This window comes from Coturnix japonica, chromosome 3, assembly GCF_001577835.2.
Source record: "Coturnix japonica isolate 7356 chromosome 3, Coturnix japonica 2.1, whole genome shotgun sequence".
NCBI classification, from domain to species: Eukaryota; Metazoa; Chordata; class Aves; order Galliformes; family Phasianidae; genus Coturnix; species Coturnix japonica.
Genome location: NC_029518.1, coordinates 100,282,056 through 100,299,107, shown reverse-complemented (window position 1 = coordinate 100,299,107; position 17,052 = coordinate 100,282,056). Strand labels below are relative to the sequence as shown.

The 17,052-nt window shown below is 46.4% G+C and overlaps 1 protein-coding gene across 2 annotated transcripts in view; it reads right to left on the bottom strand.

The window, feature by feature from the left end:
• CD2AP (CD2 associated protein) overlaps positions 1 to 17,052 on the bottom strand; it is a 52,270-nt gene that overhangs the window by 15,297 nt on the left and 19,921 nt on the right. For both annotated transcript variants that reach the window (XM_015859914.1, XM_015859915.2), the window contains exons 3-7: positions 10,257 to 10,410; positions 8,323 to 8,423; positions 5,452 to 5,572; positions 4,259 to 4,443; positions 1,568 to 1,676 (exon numbers count right to left, since the gene is read on the bottom strand). In XM_015859914.1, coding sequence (XP_015715400.1) covers positions 1,568 to 1,676; positions 4,259 to 4,443; positions 5,452 to 5,572; positions 8,323 to 8,423; positions 10,257 to 10,410 — 670 coding nt within the window. The remainder of the gene's footprint in view (positions 1 to 1,567; positions 1,677 to 4,258; positions 4,444 to 5,451; positions 5,573 to 8,322; positions 8,424 to 10,256; positions 10,411 to 17,052) is intronic.

Genomic DNA, 17,052 nt, shown 5'->3' with positions numbered 1-17,052 from the left:
CAAGGATCACGAAGCTCCAACCCCCCACCACAGGCAGGGCCACCAACCTCCACATTGATACCAGCCCAGGCTGCCCAGGGCCCCATCCAACCTGGCCTTGAACAGCTCCAGGAATGGACGGGGCATCCACAGCCTCTCTGGGTTCTCTGGGTTCCAGCACCTCACCACTCTCATAGCATGAGAGTCAATGCATCACACACAAACTTATTTTGCCAGATGTTTTGCAATGACAGAACGTAACAGCTAACTGCTCTGACCCCACTCCATCAAACAGCCCTGGCAGCAATCCTCAGCACGCCATCCAGCATAGAAAGCCATGGACTCTCACACAGCCAGGCACTTTGAACACCATTAGAGATACAGATAAGGCAGAGCTCTTACTAACATCTCTGCCAATCCAAGTGCTCTACTCTGCCTGATTACACAACTCCCAAACGCAGACAAAAAGCCAATGGCTTTTTGCTTAATTCTGTTGTTTGCTTAATTCTGCTAATTCTGCATTCCATGTACAGTAACTCATTTATGCCAAAATAACTGATTTCTGAATTCAAATATATTTGAAATTCCAATACAGAAGTTCAAAAAATATCTTTATTTGTAACCAGGCACAATGAGCTGTCCACACTTTACATAGCATCACAGCATGGCCTGTGTCACAAAGGCCCACAGTGCTCACCCAGCTCCAACCCCCTGCTGTGTGCAGGGTCACCAACCAGCAGCCCAGGCTGCCCAGAGCCACATCCAGCCTGGCCTTGAATGCCTGCAGGGATGGGGCATCCACAGCCTCCTTGGGCAACCTGTGCCAGTGCGTCACCACCCTCTGGGGGAAAAACTTCCTCCTCAGATCCAACCTCAACCTCCCGTCTCAGTTTCAAACCATTCCCCCTTGTCCTGACTGAAGTCAGTTTTTCCGCTGGGGCTGGCACTCCCAGAAGAGGCTTTGAATTGGCTGAAAATAAATGAAGATTCCTCTAGACAGAAACTATGCAATTTGGTCATTCAATGAAGGCATCAATTCTTAGAGGCAACTTTTATTATTATTATTATCAACAGAAATCCAAAGGAACTGGGCTATCTGGAGAACAGATTTCAACAGAACATAAATATTAAGTTTTCTGATGCAAGAAGCTCAGCATACATCCATGACAGGATGCAAACCAGCATCTGTACCATAAGCCCTAACCCTGCAGCCATAACCCCGGGTCAGAAACCAGGTCTAGGGCCTGCTCACACAGCAATAGTTCTCCAGCATCTCAACTGGCTGCTAAGAGATAAGCAAAATAGAAGCCAGTTCATGTATGACAACCCAGCAGATGAGTGCCAACTGAAAACCCTAGCCTTGTTTTCTTCCTTGCAAATGTTTTCAATTAATATTCTTCCAGCATGTAAGCAAAAACCCCATCAGACACGGCTACATTTGTGTAATTCCTCCAAGGCAAAGAACATAACACAAAAAAAACATGCACAGAAATACAAGATTATAAACAAGAAAATAATACTAATCTGGTTTGACAAGCAAATATTTCCCCACAGAGAGCCACCACAGAACAGCTGTTTCCATCCTCACCTTTTGGTTTCCCTTCAGCTTCTGACTTCGGTGCTTCGGAGGAGTTTTCCACTTTTGTTGCTCGAGGAAAATGAGCGAGCTTTGTGCCAGGAGGATGGGTGGGTGATGGCTGCAGGAACCAAAGAGAGATTTGTTAACAGGAGCTCATTCTGAGCTGAGATGGTGTGAATTATCACCTCCAAGAGATTCACCAGGATCCTCCATTAAGTACTTAGTGCAGTAGCCATAACAGTAACTGCAGTAAGGGTTATGCCTCAAAGGCTTTGGGTATATCAGTAGGGCTTGAAAAGCATAGCTTTCAAACTGGAAACTATATTGCCATATATACTCTTGCAGCGGTATTTCAATCTTCCCAAATGTTACTGTTCTATTACTGAAACTGCCTCTTCTGGCCCAGAACAAAAGTGCTCATTAAACAGCTGTGCTGACAGTAACTCACTGACCGTATTTACAGCAGGAATCTCCAGCAGCCTCACACCATCTCAGCTGCAGAGTTAATTTGTTTTGAAACTGCTGCCACAGACATAAGAGCCCATGAAAGCCTGCCCTGACTTCCCTTGGCTGCCCGTGATTCACAGAACACAACCCAAACTGATAACCATCCAACAGACATTTACTCCTGCACCAAAAGATGCTTGAGAGTATGAAGGCTGAGAGTGAAGATGGAGCCAAAGTAATTGTTCCAGTCTGCACGACACACACCGAGCTGTTGGGAAGACTCAGAGAGCTCCAGCTGCATTCACTTTTTCATAGCCATAACAGTCACAAACAGAATACCTGACAGTCAGACCTTACCTGAGCACCCCTAGCGGTGTTACCAACACGAAAAATCCTACTGCCTTTACTTATTCTGTTCCTTGCTATTTACTTTAAGCTTCACAGACTTACCACTGCCAGAGAGACCAGAGTTCCTCTCCTCAGACACAGCTGATGGCTGCGTGCTGGTGCGGGTACCTCTGCCATGCCATACAATAAGCTATCTATGGCCATCTGGGATGTTCTGAGAGCGCACATGCAATTTACTTCACTCCATAAAGGAAGCACTAAAATAGCCCACCTATGACATTAAACAAGTCCAGTACGGAATCTTTCCTAAGTTCCGTCTTTCCAAAATGAGATGCAATTAGAAGTGTGAGAGGAAGTTTAGGCAGACAGGGTGTAAATAACCCGAACCCATGCAGGATGCTGCAGCGAACTGAAAGGCACAAACATCTGAAGTGCTCAGAGTGCTCAGTCTGCCCGTGCTGAGTGTCCCTGGAAAAAAGCCTTCTCTGCTCTACCTGGCATAAAGATGGAGAATATCCATCCAGTCCCCCTCCATTGAAATCCAAAGTGAGCTGAGCAAAAATCCTGATGCAACCAGCCATTTCTGCAAAGCTTCCATGAGAATCATCTCTGCGGGGCTCTTTGTGCTCTTCTCCAGGCTTGTCTGCCTTTGGGACGACTTTGGCACCAAGCATAAGTGGAATATTAAATACAGAACTCAACTGTTTATTTTAAGCTATGAGAAACTGCTTTCTCACTTCATTTCCTGTCTTCTGAGAAACAGCCCATAACAACACAAACAAGCTGAAGAACAAAATAAAGCACCAATGCATTTCAGTGTCCACGTAGTCAAATAACACAGTCTCAAACAGCTTAGCAGATTTCTTATCAATCGAATGTATTCCAGGTAAGATCTCCCACTCCCAAGTTATAAGCTAGAAAGTAGGGAAAGCTGCCTTTCAACAAGCAATCACCAGCAACCCAGGCACACTGAGAGTTATGCCCTGAAACACTCTGACAGCATTTACACAAAGGTGGAGCAACTCCCACATGTGTAGCATCTCCTCAGCATTAAGTTATGTGTGGAGAAGAACTTCTTTCACCATATACTCAAAAAAGGGGAAAAGCAAATGAAAGAGGATGCAAACTTGTTAAAAAGTGCTTTTTGGACTTGCACAACCTGCAGGTCACAGCAACGTCGATGAAGCCAAAAACCTGGCAGCATTCACTGCAGGACACTTCTGCTAGTAACAGTGCACCATAGCCAGTACTATACCTCAACATCCAGCACAAAACTGAAGGGAAACAACAAAATGATATTCCTTGATGTAAAGGCTGCACTTATTAGAGGAGGAAGAGACTCAGCAGCCCAGCCACAGACTACATACAAAGTCAGTTGAAGAGAAAAGAGCTACCAGAGACTGCTGCAAATGTGTTGGAACACCCCTTATGTCCTAAACCACCAGGCTTTAAAAGAACACTTTTCATATTAGGTTGATTTTCCCTCTCTACTTGTTTGTTCTTTAAATGTCAGAACATTTGAATAGACAGACCTTTTTGCCTCCATGGTGGATATTTGAGGCCAGGCTGGATGTGGCTCTGGGCAGCCTGGGCTGCTGGTTGGTGACCCTGCACACAGCAGGGGGTTGGAGCTGGGTGAGCACTGTGGGCCTTTACAACCCAGGCCATTCTAGGATTCCAAGATATAACTTAGAGAAGTTCAGGGGCTGTTGCTTTGTTTTGTAGCTAAGGCTACTCTTGCCTTTCCCATGGCATCCTCTCAGATTATTAGAGTCTGATTATTGAACAACACTGACAAATTTTAGAGCAGCCAACACCAATACGATGTTTGGTCTTCAGATGTCACATTTTTTCTTCCTTTTTTAAATACAGGAAACCCCAAATGGACTACGAAGCACTACAAACCTTATCTGGCCTTTTATCTTCCGATTCATTACTGGATAATCTTGTCTTAAGCTTAACTGAGCCTTCTTTAAAGATGTCTCCAAACCCAACACCTCGAATTTTCTTCGGCTGTGCTGGTCCAGATCCAGGTTCACTTTCATTCCCGGGAGAGGCCACAGGTGAGGTAGGACCACTGAAAACAGGCTCTGAAAGGAAAAAACAAAGAAGGAACAAATAGTTGTTTTAATAGCTGAAAATATTTCTTTGCTCTTTAGAGGAAAAAAACAGAAGAGAAACAGCTGTGTGAGTGACTGTCAAACAGCTTCCTACAGCTGTAACCCCTCACGCTTTGTTCCAGCTGTACATTGAACATAAGTCCATTTGAAACGATGCCAGCGTTACACTGAGTACTCTGACAACTAAGCTGTCAGACGGCTGATACTTCTCGCCATTACAAATACAATCAATGTTGCACAGCCTGTCCTCATCCTTATGTTTTCTGCTAATTTTTGTGCACACACAGCACAGCGATGGCTGCTGAAAGCCAGAATCAATGCTGAATAATAACGACCTCAAAGACTCTGCTGTGTTTCAACAGCCATAGCAAAGCAAACTGATGCACTTACAGAGAGCGACATGTCTCCAGGAACCAAGAGAAGCTTTGCTATTGCTCAAAACAAGTACTAAAGCATGACCCAAACAACCTCTTTGTGAATGTATTGAACACTGTAATGTTATTAAAATGCTATTTTAAAGTGCTGAACGGTTAAATCAGATGAAGCAGTCTGAGATTATTCACCAGTAGGTAACAAAAGTGTTCACAGTTTTGTTCCAACTTTCAGATTTAAGGGACAGCATTTACCCCCAATCCCACAAACTAATATTTACAGGCATGCCATTTCCACAACTGAAGTACACTGAAGGCAACAGAACTGAAGTTCTGAAGTACACTTGGAAGGCAACAGACCGAGTCACAGCTACAGACAGCCTGCTGTTACCTCCGCTACACAGCCACAGTGGAACAGCTCGATGTTAAGCCGCCTTCCAAACAGATCCAGTTCTGACCCGGTGTCCATTTTTGTATTTCTCAGACAGCACACCAAAAAGATTTTATTCTTAGAATCAAATATAAGGTTGTGCAACCACAGCGCTCCAAATTACACCTGAGGTTTAAAATGGCTTTGCCGAGGGATTAGGACAGGACAGAACAGCACCTGCATCATCCAGAGCATCCTGTGTTTCTCCATCGTCCGCCAACTCCAACTCCTTCACAAAGTTGGAAGGAAACAACCCCAACCTGCCGTTCAGGGTTCCACTCCACCAGCCCTCCTCCACCTGCACGGAAAAAGTTTGCACATTACTAAGAAGAAAAGGAGGTGTAAATGTAGCAATCACTGTGACATTTAATTACGGCCATATGAGCAATTAAGAAATGCTTATCCATTGCATTTACACCTCACTTCTAAAAGCCTGTGGACAATTCTGGGAAGTGTCAAACGACCACGACTTACCTTAACAACAACAAGATAGCACAACAAACACATAGAATCATAGAATTACCCAGGTTGGAAAAGACCTTAAAGATCATCAAGTCCAACCGCAGCCTAACCAGAACCCTAACTCTAAAAAGCCTACACTAAATCATATCCCTGATATAGATATACATAGATATACATAGACACAGTCACCAAAAATAGAGCAAGTCAATCATTTCCTGCCCCCTCCGCCCAAACATCAGAACTTTCTTTTAACTCCACCACGTTCTTTCTATGACAGGACAGCACTCAGAGCACTGAGCAAAAGGGAAAATACGACAAACAGCTTTGCTGGTCTGAATTCTTTTTGAAGATCCAACAGTAAAGCCTGACACACCACAGACAAGCACACTGTGCAGCTCTGTATCCAACAGAAATGGAGGAAAAGGAGAAAAAGGAAAAAAGGACACAAAAGAGAAAGAAAAGGATGAAGAAATCATACAGTTATCATTTGTGCACATGCCTTGCACGCGTAGCCCACAAGTTCTGACAACAGAAACCCTGCTTAAACAACCGTACTGCACACAGCTCTTCTTCCCTGTTCCTAAGCCTTATAGCCAGCTGTCCTCGATGCTGATCAGGTCATTTCTGAAGGCATCTGCCTCCAGTCTTGAGCTCACAATCAATGGGACGGGATGTGGGACCAGAGGACGGCCAGGAAAATGCTGAGAGGGATGGAGCATCTCTCTGTGGAGAAAGGCTGAGGGAGCTGGGGGTGTTCCAACAATTGAGGGAGCTTGTAAGCAGGAGGGGGAGTGACTTTTTACATGGTGTGATAGTGATAGGACAAGGGGGAACGGCTTTTAATTAAAAAGAAGGGAAATTCAGATGGTTAAGGCAGAATTCCTTCACTTGGGGTGGTGAGGCGCTGCCACTGCCCAGAGCTGTGTTGCCCCATCCCTGGAGGCATTCATGGGCCTGAGCTGGGGGCACCCAACCCATGGACTGGGGCTGTGAGGTCCCTCCAACCTGAGCCATTCTGTCACACTATGATAACACTGTAAATAACTGACTATTCAATTTATGAGATCAGTTGCATGTGTTGTACACTGCACTGTCCCTAAGGCAGATGGCAGTACTGAGCCCTAAAAGTAGGGCTCTTTATTTAGTTTACCTCTTTATTTCCACCACAACAGTAAGCACACAGCCTTGGGGGAATTTGCTCTTCATTGAAAGCTGCGTAGGGTGTGGGAAAGGGTAAGCGAGGGCACAGGAAACAAGCTACAATAATAAACTGAAACCAGAACGTGTCCCCAATAAAGGGTTCCTAAGCAGAGGAAGCACGGCTATGGAGCCATGACTGCTGTAATTAGCAGCCTCCACAAATTAAGCTAATGAGGTTACCCAGGAGCACCCCTTTACAAAATGCCCATCCATGGTATCTGTGATGGTGTTGTTAGTGAGTGGGTTTACCAAGACATCTGCTAACAGTGACTGCTGCCTTTATTCAAAGCTAACAGAACAAATGGCAGAACTCAGTGGTGCATCTGGGAGCACAGCTGTGCCCTTACCAAGGGAATGGAAAAGTCACGCCTGGCAATGCAGAGAGGTAGCACTCTCTTCAGAAGGAGTCAACATGCAAAAATAGTAACCTCCAATCTTCTTTAAGAGCACTGACAGACACACAGCCGGAAAGGAATGTTAAATCTCCCTCCTTTCTCAGATTTTCAGTGAGACAACAAGGAGAGGCTGCACAAGCAGGCTGTGCTGTGCAGAAGCTTCCCAGCTGCTTCTAAAAAGAGCCTTCTATAACTGCACTGGTCTCTTCAGCAGGTTCTCTGGCCAACCTAGTTCTTACAAGAGATGTTCTTCTCACACATTCAAGCCTTCTACAGAACAAACTGCTATTGAATGGGACAGGCATCAAGAAGGTATGCAGTTAGGGAAAATAAAACAAATACCCTCACAACAATTCAGATACATGGGGTCATTGCCATCAAGTTCTGAATATCAAGACAGATGATTCACTGTATTCTTCCCTGGTGTAAAAGGTGGTGACTGGTGACCCTAAACATAGCAGGGTGACTGAAACTAATGATCATCATGGTCCCTTTCAACACATCCAGCCTGGCCTTGAATGCCTGCAGGGATGGGGCATCCACAGCCTCCTTGGGCAACCTGTTCCAGTGCGTCACCACCCTCTGGGTGCAAAGCTTCCTCCTCAGATCCAACCTGAACCTGCCCTGTCTCAGTTTCAAACCATCCCCCTTGTCCTATCACTGCCCACCCTCACAAATAGCCGTTCCCCCTCCTGCTTATTTGCTCCCTTCAAGCACTGGATGCCCACAATAGGTCTTCTCAGAGACTTCTCCAAGCTAAAAAAAAACAAAGTTCTATTGCTGAGAACACCAAATACTTCTCCTATATTTCTAGTATGTATTAATTCAGTTTGAGAACCTGGGAGAAAGATCTCCTCAGCTATTCACTTTACCTTCTAATATCTTGCTTTAAATGCTATTTTTCCAACATTCTTGTAATTAACAAGTAGATCAAATCTGAAAATAGCTTTTGTCCACACAAAGAAGAAAGCAGCTCTGGAACACAACTCACCTCCTCATTGATGTCAATCACATCCCCCACCTTGAGCTCCAGCTCATCTTCATTCTGCGGGATGTACTCGAAGAGCACTTTGCACTGCCGCTTCTTGGCCTCTGGCGGGAGGGAAATGGAGAAAATAACAACACTTAGAAATGAAAGCTACCTTTTTCCTGAGCTCCTGAGGGCCAGATGTGAGCAGAACACTTGTAAGTCATCCCCGACAGCTAAGAAATATGCTTCTGGTTTCCCAGTTTCTGCCATTTCAGCCTAAAACACCATACCTTAGATGTAGCATGAAAACCATTCTTTTCCCAGTGTGAGTCAAGAAATTAAGCTAAAGCATTGATCAGCAGTTGTTTCACAAGGGCAAAATTAAAATAAAGAGCTGTCTGTAGGTGTTTACCACAAAGAATTAAAGCACTTCTGGTATTAAAATAACAAATGACATCCTAACAGGGGAAGGTGCTGAAATGGCTTCCAACACTCCCAGCCAGTGGCGCAGGAGCCTACCAGCACCCCATACACTGCAGCGCTGCTGTGCTCACACAGTTTATGCTTTTTGCCTTCAAACTGAAGGCTGTGCCTTGAGCCCTTGCCCAGAACAGCCAGCACAATTCTGATGGCAACTGTCACCAGCAGCAACAATCCAACACACTTACTTGGTATAAAATCACGCTATTTTGTCCAAGTGCTAAGGCTCACAGGGCCCATTTAATTTCTATACTCCGTTAGATGAGCTGACATTGCCTCCCAAGCTGCTTTATTTAGCAGAGGGTTGTTAGAGTTAGGGCACTACGGTTATGTCGCAGTCAGACTTGATGACCTTTAAGGTCTTTTCCAACCTGAGTGATTCTATGATTTACTACAGGGGAGTTGATAGTCCAACCTCAGAATACCAGAAGACCATCAACACGCAGCGCCCTCAGTACAGAACAAACCAGACACTGAGTAATATTGTGGCATCTGAGAGGGATCAGTGAACTGAGGAACTCAGTGCTGGTGTGCAGCCTCAGCTCTGGAGGGCAAAAAGTCAGGAAAAGAGAACATGAAGCTCTGTATTTTCATTTCCCTGGATAAATGCACCAAACTAACAGAAAGACACATTGCCCAGAAGCTGATGCACAACATCTGCCTTCAGTGGGAGCCATCCAAGGCCAACACATGGGACCTCCTACACACAGCTCACCTGGGCTCAGCACCTACTGCCATCCCAACATCCGACACTGAGGGCCAACACAATGAAATAGGAGGCATTACCTTCAGAGCAGCCCTTGAAGAATTATAACAACCTGCAGTCCCTGCCTGGTAGAGTTTTCTCCCCTAGTTTTTAGTAACTTTGATCTAACTGCCATTACAACACAGAAACTACAAACATGAAGGCACCAAGTCACACAGCTGACCATCCTAGGGGCTCCAGTTACAGCCAAAGGAAGATCACTACTTTTTCCTGTACTCCACTATCTCCATGTTGATTCATACTAACAGAAACTTACCCAGTAAGAGGAGCCTGAACTAGAAAGTATTTCTTCATCAAACAGCCCTGAATTTGTAGCTAAACTTATCTAGACAGAAGTGACCACAGGAGGCTTTTAATTATGATGAACACACCTTCAGCTCTCATTTGGATATGCTACAATATGAATCAAGCTCACGTGAAATTCAACACCAACAATGATTTTTCATTGCCTTCTTTGCACATCAAAATAGCAAGGCCATATTCTCTGGGATCTGGAAGGAGTCTAAATTCTGCTCCTGTAAGAATCCATCCCTACTACCATTAAGAACTACACCATCTACCAGCTTAGAATAAAAAGCTTGGGCTCCCTAGGGTCCAGCACATCCCTAAACCTGAGTCATGCATTAAATAATTAATGTTTATTAATGTTTATTAAAAAAAATACTCATCAGCTGCTTATGCCATTGAAGGAATTATAAACATTACGTACTCTTCTTGAAGCTTTTGGATGGCGGATGAGGCTGAATTCCTCCTGCTGGAAGCCCATAGGTACAAATGCGCTGCACAAGACTTGCTACATTGCCAGATTTCTCCCTTCTGGGTGGCAGGGCATCATCCTTGGGCTCTACATCCTTCTTAACTTCCTGAAACAAGAGATTTGACAGATTGAGAGGCCATTGAAATTACCCAAGAGGTCAGAGCTTTTAGTGAAGCACTCTAAGAGATTTCACATACTTACCATTCGGTGTCTAACACTGTACTATGCCCAAAAACTATGGCACTCAGAAAGTACTAAAGGCTTTTATAAGCATGACCCTCATACATATGACCACATTAGGAGCTGGGTAAGTTACGTGCCAAGAAAATTCAGAAACAAAGCAGCATTTCAGACATCAACTCCAACCCCAGGAAAAGCAGCTTCAAGCCCCAAGAAGTCCCACAGCACAAGTTTTAAGTTCCTATTGGAAACTAAAAACAAAATACAAATATGAGCTTAATGACAGAACCACGGCATAGTGAGTTCATTAAACATAACGTTCAAGCACATAAAGCTGCATTATATGATCATCTCTGCCTCAAAGCTCAGAGTTGGTTACTGACAGGATGTAAGGATACTGCTAAAGGAAGGAAAAGAAAGTAACATGTGAAGAACACCCCCTGCTAACAAAAAGAAGCCCCCTGCAACAAGCTGCTTCCAGCTGACAGCTTCCCACTCCCCACTTGTGCTCCTCCTTTAGTTCACCACTGCCTCCAAAGTCACGAGAACCTGGATCATGCCTCCTCAGCTTCATCTTTGCAGCTGCAGTCCCTGCCTTGGCAGCTCCGATGTCACAAGGCAGCTGCTCCATCCCCATGATCATCTACTGCCCCTGCTCAGCAGCCTTCCTCATGACATCCTGTCCATCCTTGGCTGCCACTTCACTTGGAATTAAGGACTTTGGAGAACTGGAAGTCACTCAGCCAAATGTTCACAAGCTGATGCTCATCCCAACTCACATCTTCCTACAGCCACAGCACAGGGGTTAATTTTTCTTCTATCCACGGCTTGGCATTTACCAACTTCATGCTCACCTACCACCCCTTTCACTACTCAGCTCCCCACCATTAGCACAGTATTTAACTATCCAAGACTGTAACAAGACTGAGAAAATGGGGTTTTTCACTGTGAGATGCTCTCTGCACATCACTGGGGACACGGAATAAAGCTGGTACCAGGACCAGCTCCTCAGAGATCCCACCGGCATGTCACCCTGACAAAGCACCAGCAAGTCCAGTTTACGTTGGTCTATCAACCCAGGTCCCTCTGCAGTGCCTTTTTACTCCCCGGCACTCAACACTCCCTCCCAACCTGGTGTTGCCTGCAAGCTTACTGAGGGTGCACTCAATCCCCTTCAATGAAGATGTTAAATAGAAGCGGTCCCAGTTCTGAGCCCTTGGGGATGCTGCTTGTGACCAGCCACCCACTGGATTCCACTCCATTGACCACAACTCTCTGGGCCCAGCCATCCAGCCAGTGCTTCACCCAGTGGAGCGTGCGCCCATCCAGACCATGGGCAGCCAGCTTCTACATAAGGATGTTGTGGGGGACAGTGTCAAAGGCCTTGCTTTACGACAGTAAAAGACATGAATGGATGAAAATACAAAAACATATCCACCAGGATACAGCTCTGCTGCTTTCTGGAACATTAAAAGCCTGAAAGCTCCTCACTGCTGCTGTCCAGTCAGGAAACAGAACAGGTCTGGAAAGCTGCTGGTGCTTTCAAGCACACCATGAACTTCATGATAACAGTTCTGGGCACTTTCCTATTTCCCAGAGGAACAGAGTGGAATAAGATTACTGACAGCACAGTTTTTCCTCTCGCTCATTTCCATTACATAAGGAGGCTTTGCAGCAAACAGCCAAGTCATCCTGCCTCTGCTCTCCCTCATGCTCAGAGACTTCTGCCCTTGAGATCTCAAGTTTTGCAGAGATTCTGTCTTCCAAGCGAAAAGAGTCTCCAGCAAAGAGAGCACTGTGAGCATCTCGCATTGAACACCCACCTGGATGCCCACCTGCATGACCTGCTGTAGGGTATTGCTGCACCTCTCGGGGTCCCTTCCAACCCCTGTGATTCTGCATTGAAGTGTGCACTCCAAACTCAGACATCACTTTTTGGCAGTGCACGCATTTGTAAGCAATGATTTTCAAGGACGAGGTGCAGGAAGAGGAAAATTTCATCAAAAATCTCAGACAAACACCTTGAGACCTCACTGCAAATGTCAGTCACTACCACTGACCCAGGCTGAGGCTTCAATCAAACACCCCAACAGTTCTATGGTTTTGTTGCCTCCTATTTTTTTAATACAAAATCTTTTGATTCAAGTAAGTTGTGTTATGTAATGATGTTAAGTATACTATATAATTTAGAAGGGCTGCTCCAAAAGCAATGCCTCCCATTTTATTACACTGGCGCACAGTGTCCGAGGCTGATGTTGGTGGTATAGCAGTGCAGGTTGATCCTTCCCCCCAGTGTCCCATTCCATGTTGTTGCAGTGTGACGGATGGCAGCAGAGGGCAGCTGACTCAATGATGACTGTCATAGGAGTGTGGATGGAGCAATGGAGGGGAACTGAACTCCTGACTGAGGATAGAATGGCACCCACTGCCATTCAACGCTGCTTTTCCCCTCAATATCGTGGCAGTGACTATGTTGAACAACAGCAATTTGTAGCTGACTGTGTGCACTAACAATACTGTTGTGCTCTTTGTACCTGCTGTAGTTTCCATGGAAATAAACTAGAGGCATTACTTAGAGTGCAACCCATGTAGATGTGGCCCAAGACAAGCCCTGCCCCGTCAGTGCAGCCCAGGCAAGGCAGCAGGCTGGACACACATGAGTTAAAGCAGCCTCCAGAACACTCACCACGAGGGAGTCCATCCCTGTTTGTACTAATGCTGCACTTTGCACAGCATTTCACAAGATGGAACTGCATGCACTTAGTGAAATGGGGGACACAACGGAGGAAAGGATGCAGGGAAAAGACCAAGAGGACTATGGGGTAAGAACACAGGCAGGCAGCTACAAAACCATTGGAGAAACTCTGCTATGAACAGTGAAGTACCAGATGTCAGCAACACTCAAATCCAGAAGTGGATAGTAACTGACATGGGTGAATCAGAAAGGACAGTGAGCACAGCATCATTGAAAGCTGCTTCACAAGGCCGGGGGGAACAAGAAGCACATGGAGCCCATCGCTGTGGCTGCCAGCAAGAAATCTAGAGACAAGATGAGCAAAGAGGGTGGTGAGTAGTGCACAAATAGGTCAGCAACTGCTGTTTCAACATTTAAGCTACTAACTTTTAGAATATCCTTGTAAAGCAAAGGCTGTGATATTGCCAATGAGGAACTGAAGCATTAATTATCCCTCCCCAGGGCATTACTGGTGAATGGGACGCCCATCTTCCAAAAGGGACAGAAAGACGATCCTGGTAGCTACACACCTATCAATCTCATGTCAGTGCCAGGAAAGGTTATGGAACAGGTAATGTTGGGAGGAGCCATCACAGACCAATTAAAGGTCGACCAGGGGATCAGGCCCAGTCAGCAAGGGGTTATGAATGGTAGATCCTGTCTGACAAACCTGATTTCATTCTATGACAAGGTGACCCGCATAGTGGATGAGGGTAAGGCTGTCAATGTGGTCTGGACTTCAGTAAGGCCTTTGACACCGTCCCCCATTACATACTCATGGAGAAGCTGACTGCCCATGGTTTAGGTGGGAGTACACTCTGCTGGGTCAAACACTGGCTGGATGGCCGGGCCCAAAGAGTTGTAGTCAGTGGAGCAGTGTCCCCCAGGGCTCAGAACTGGGACCACTTCTACTTAACATCATTATTAATGATCTTGATGAGGGTATTGAGTGCAGTCTCAGTAAGTCTGCAGATGACACCAAGTGGGGAGGGAGTGTTGATCTGCCTGAAGCGAGAAAGGAGCTACAGAGGGACCTGGATAGACTGGATCAATGGACCAAGGCAAACTATACGAGTTTCAATAGGGTCAAGTGTTGGGTCCTGCATTTTGGTCACAACAACCCCAGGCAACCCTACAGGCTTGGGGAGGAGCGGCTGGAAAGCTGCCTGATGGAAAGGGACCTTGGTGTGCTGATGGACAGTGGGCTGAATATGAGCCAGCAGTGTGCCCAGGCGGCCAAGAAGGCCAGTGGCATCCTGGCTTGTATCAGGAATAGTGTGGTGAGCAGGACTAGGGAAGTCATCCTGCCCCTGTACTCGGCCTTGGTGAGGCCTCACCTTGAGTGCTGTGTCCAGTTCAGAGCACCTCAGTACAGAAAGGACATGGAGGTGCTGGAGCAGGTCTAAAGAAGGGCAATGAGGCTGGGGAAGGGCTTGGAGAATCAACCCTGCGAGGAGAGGCTGAGGGAGCTGGGGCTGTTGAGCACTGGGATGGGCTGCCCAGGGAGGTGGTTGAGTCCCCATCCCTGATGTGTTTAACAACCCTTTGGATGTGGTGCTCAGGGCTGTGATTGAGCGGAGGGCTGTTAGTTAGGGTAGGATGGTTGGGTTGGGGTTGGACTTGATGGTCTTGAAGGTCTTTTCCAACCTGAGCAATTCTATGACTATTAAAATCACATCAAGGTAAAGCAAAACCAGGAATCTCTGTTTTCCACAACTGCATACCACAAACCTGTATTTCATCACTTCTAGCAGCAGGAAACTGCTCTATGTCCATTTCCAAAGGCACACATCAGGACACTCAACATACATAGCAATTACTGCTTCCACCAGCTTCATCCTGAGCATCCAAGGCTGGATGTGGCTCTGGGCAGCCTGGGCTGCTGGTTGGTGACCCTGCACACAGCAGGGGGTTGCAACGAGCTGAACATCGTGGCCCCTTTCAACCCAAGCCATTCTATGGTTCTACGATCACTGTTACCATTCTGACCTTTTGGACACATTAAGATTTTACAAAGGAAGCCATCTTTAAACAAGACACATATCATTTGGGATCACTGAAAACAGACACTAATTGATTCAAACGTTTATTAATATCCCTATGACAAAACAGTGCACACAGGTCTGAGCTCTTCACCCAAACCAAAACAACACGTCCCAGTTACTGTTCTATCTGAACCTTCCCGGGACTGCCAGTCATTGCCTTCAGAACAAGGAAGGGGTTTCTCGTGGTTTGTGTTGCTGTTTGAAGGCAGACCTGTGCATCTCAACAGAGCCTGCATTATGACAATGGAAGCTTTCCCAGACACTTCAGCTTGTTCTGAGATGAGGCCATCACTCATCGCCAGCCAGCAAAAACAAAACGAGTCTGACATCCACTGCAGCTGGGAGTTTTAATATTCGTATTATGCCAACCCACTACAGCGAGAGGCTTGTCAGCATTTCCATGAGCAACACAGACTTCATGCATGTATGACTTGGCACTACGAGGTCAGCAAAGCAATCCCAGCATCAAGAGCTCAGCCTGGGAGCAATCACCCACTTATTCTGGTGCAAACCACAGCAGTAATGGCTCTCCTTTTTTATAGCCTCCATTAAATGTGTATGTCACACCCCTTACACACTGCTGGCACCAGCACAGATCAGGGTAATGCTAAGCCCACTGCCTGCCCCACAAGGAATGACCGATGATGCAGAAACCAGGTCAGAAGGCTGAAAGGACACAAGGGATGGATGGCCATAAATTTCGCCTGCTCCTGAACAACAGGACACAGAGAAGTTCATTATCCAACAAACCTGAATCCTTCAGTGGATTCTTCAAGCAGCAGCACAGTACATAAGAACAGGGAGATGAAAAGTCACAGACCTAAGTGTTGGAGCCTCCAGATCATCTTCTCAGCTCTTGTTCAGCCCATCAGAACAGCAGTAATGGTACTGTCTACTCCTGCTCTTGGAAATGAGGTTTCTGATTCACACTCTACTGGGCAGGAAATAAAGATGAGAGTTGAACCTGCCACTCATTGTAGGGAAGAGAAGCAATTGGAACGAGCAAATTAATGAGTGCAGAGGAGGTCATTAAGATGATCAAAGGACTGGAGCAGCTCTCCTATGAGGAAAGGTTGAGCAAACTGGGCTTGGTTAGCTTGGAGAAGAGAAGGCTGCAGGGAGACCTCATTGTGGTCTTTCAGTACTTGAAGGGAGCACTCAAACAGGAGGGGAATGGCTGTTTGTGAGGGTGGGCAGTGATAGGACAAGGGGGAATGGTTTGAAACTGAGACAGGGCAGGTTCAGGTTGGATCTGAGGAGGAAGTTTTTCCCCCAGAGGGTGGTGACGCACTGGCACAGGTTGCCCAAGGAGGCTGTGGATGCCCCATCCCTGCAGGCATTCAAGGCCAGGCTGGATGTGGCTCTGGGCAGCCTGGGCTGCTGGTTGGTGACCCTGCACACAGCAGGGGGTTGGAGCTGGGTGAGCACTGTGGGCCTTTGTGACACAGGCCGTGCTGTGATTCTGTGAAACAGGCAACTGCTCTGCTTGTACCACCTCAACCCTTCACCCTACAGCAGCAAAACTGCTTTATCAAAGACTAACATCACATCGGTGTGTTACTGTGTGCAGATGCAGACAAACACCGTCACATACAAATGTGAGTCAAAAACTCTGACCAAGTGCAGTGAAACACGATGGCTCCTGGAGCACAAGGCCTTCCCCTCTAACAGTTCAGAGCCCACCACCTCCTGCCTTCATGGCCTTAATGACAGCAGCAGACAGTCAGACACTTGGCAGCTGTAACACCATCAGCCTCCTGAACCAACAGTGTCCCATGTCCATTCCCTT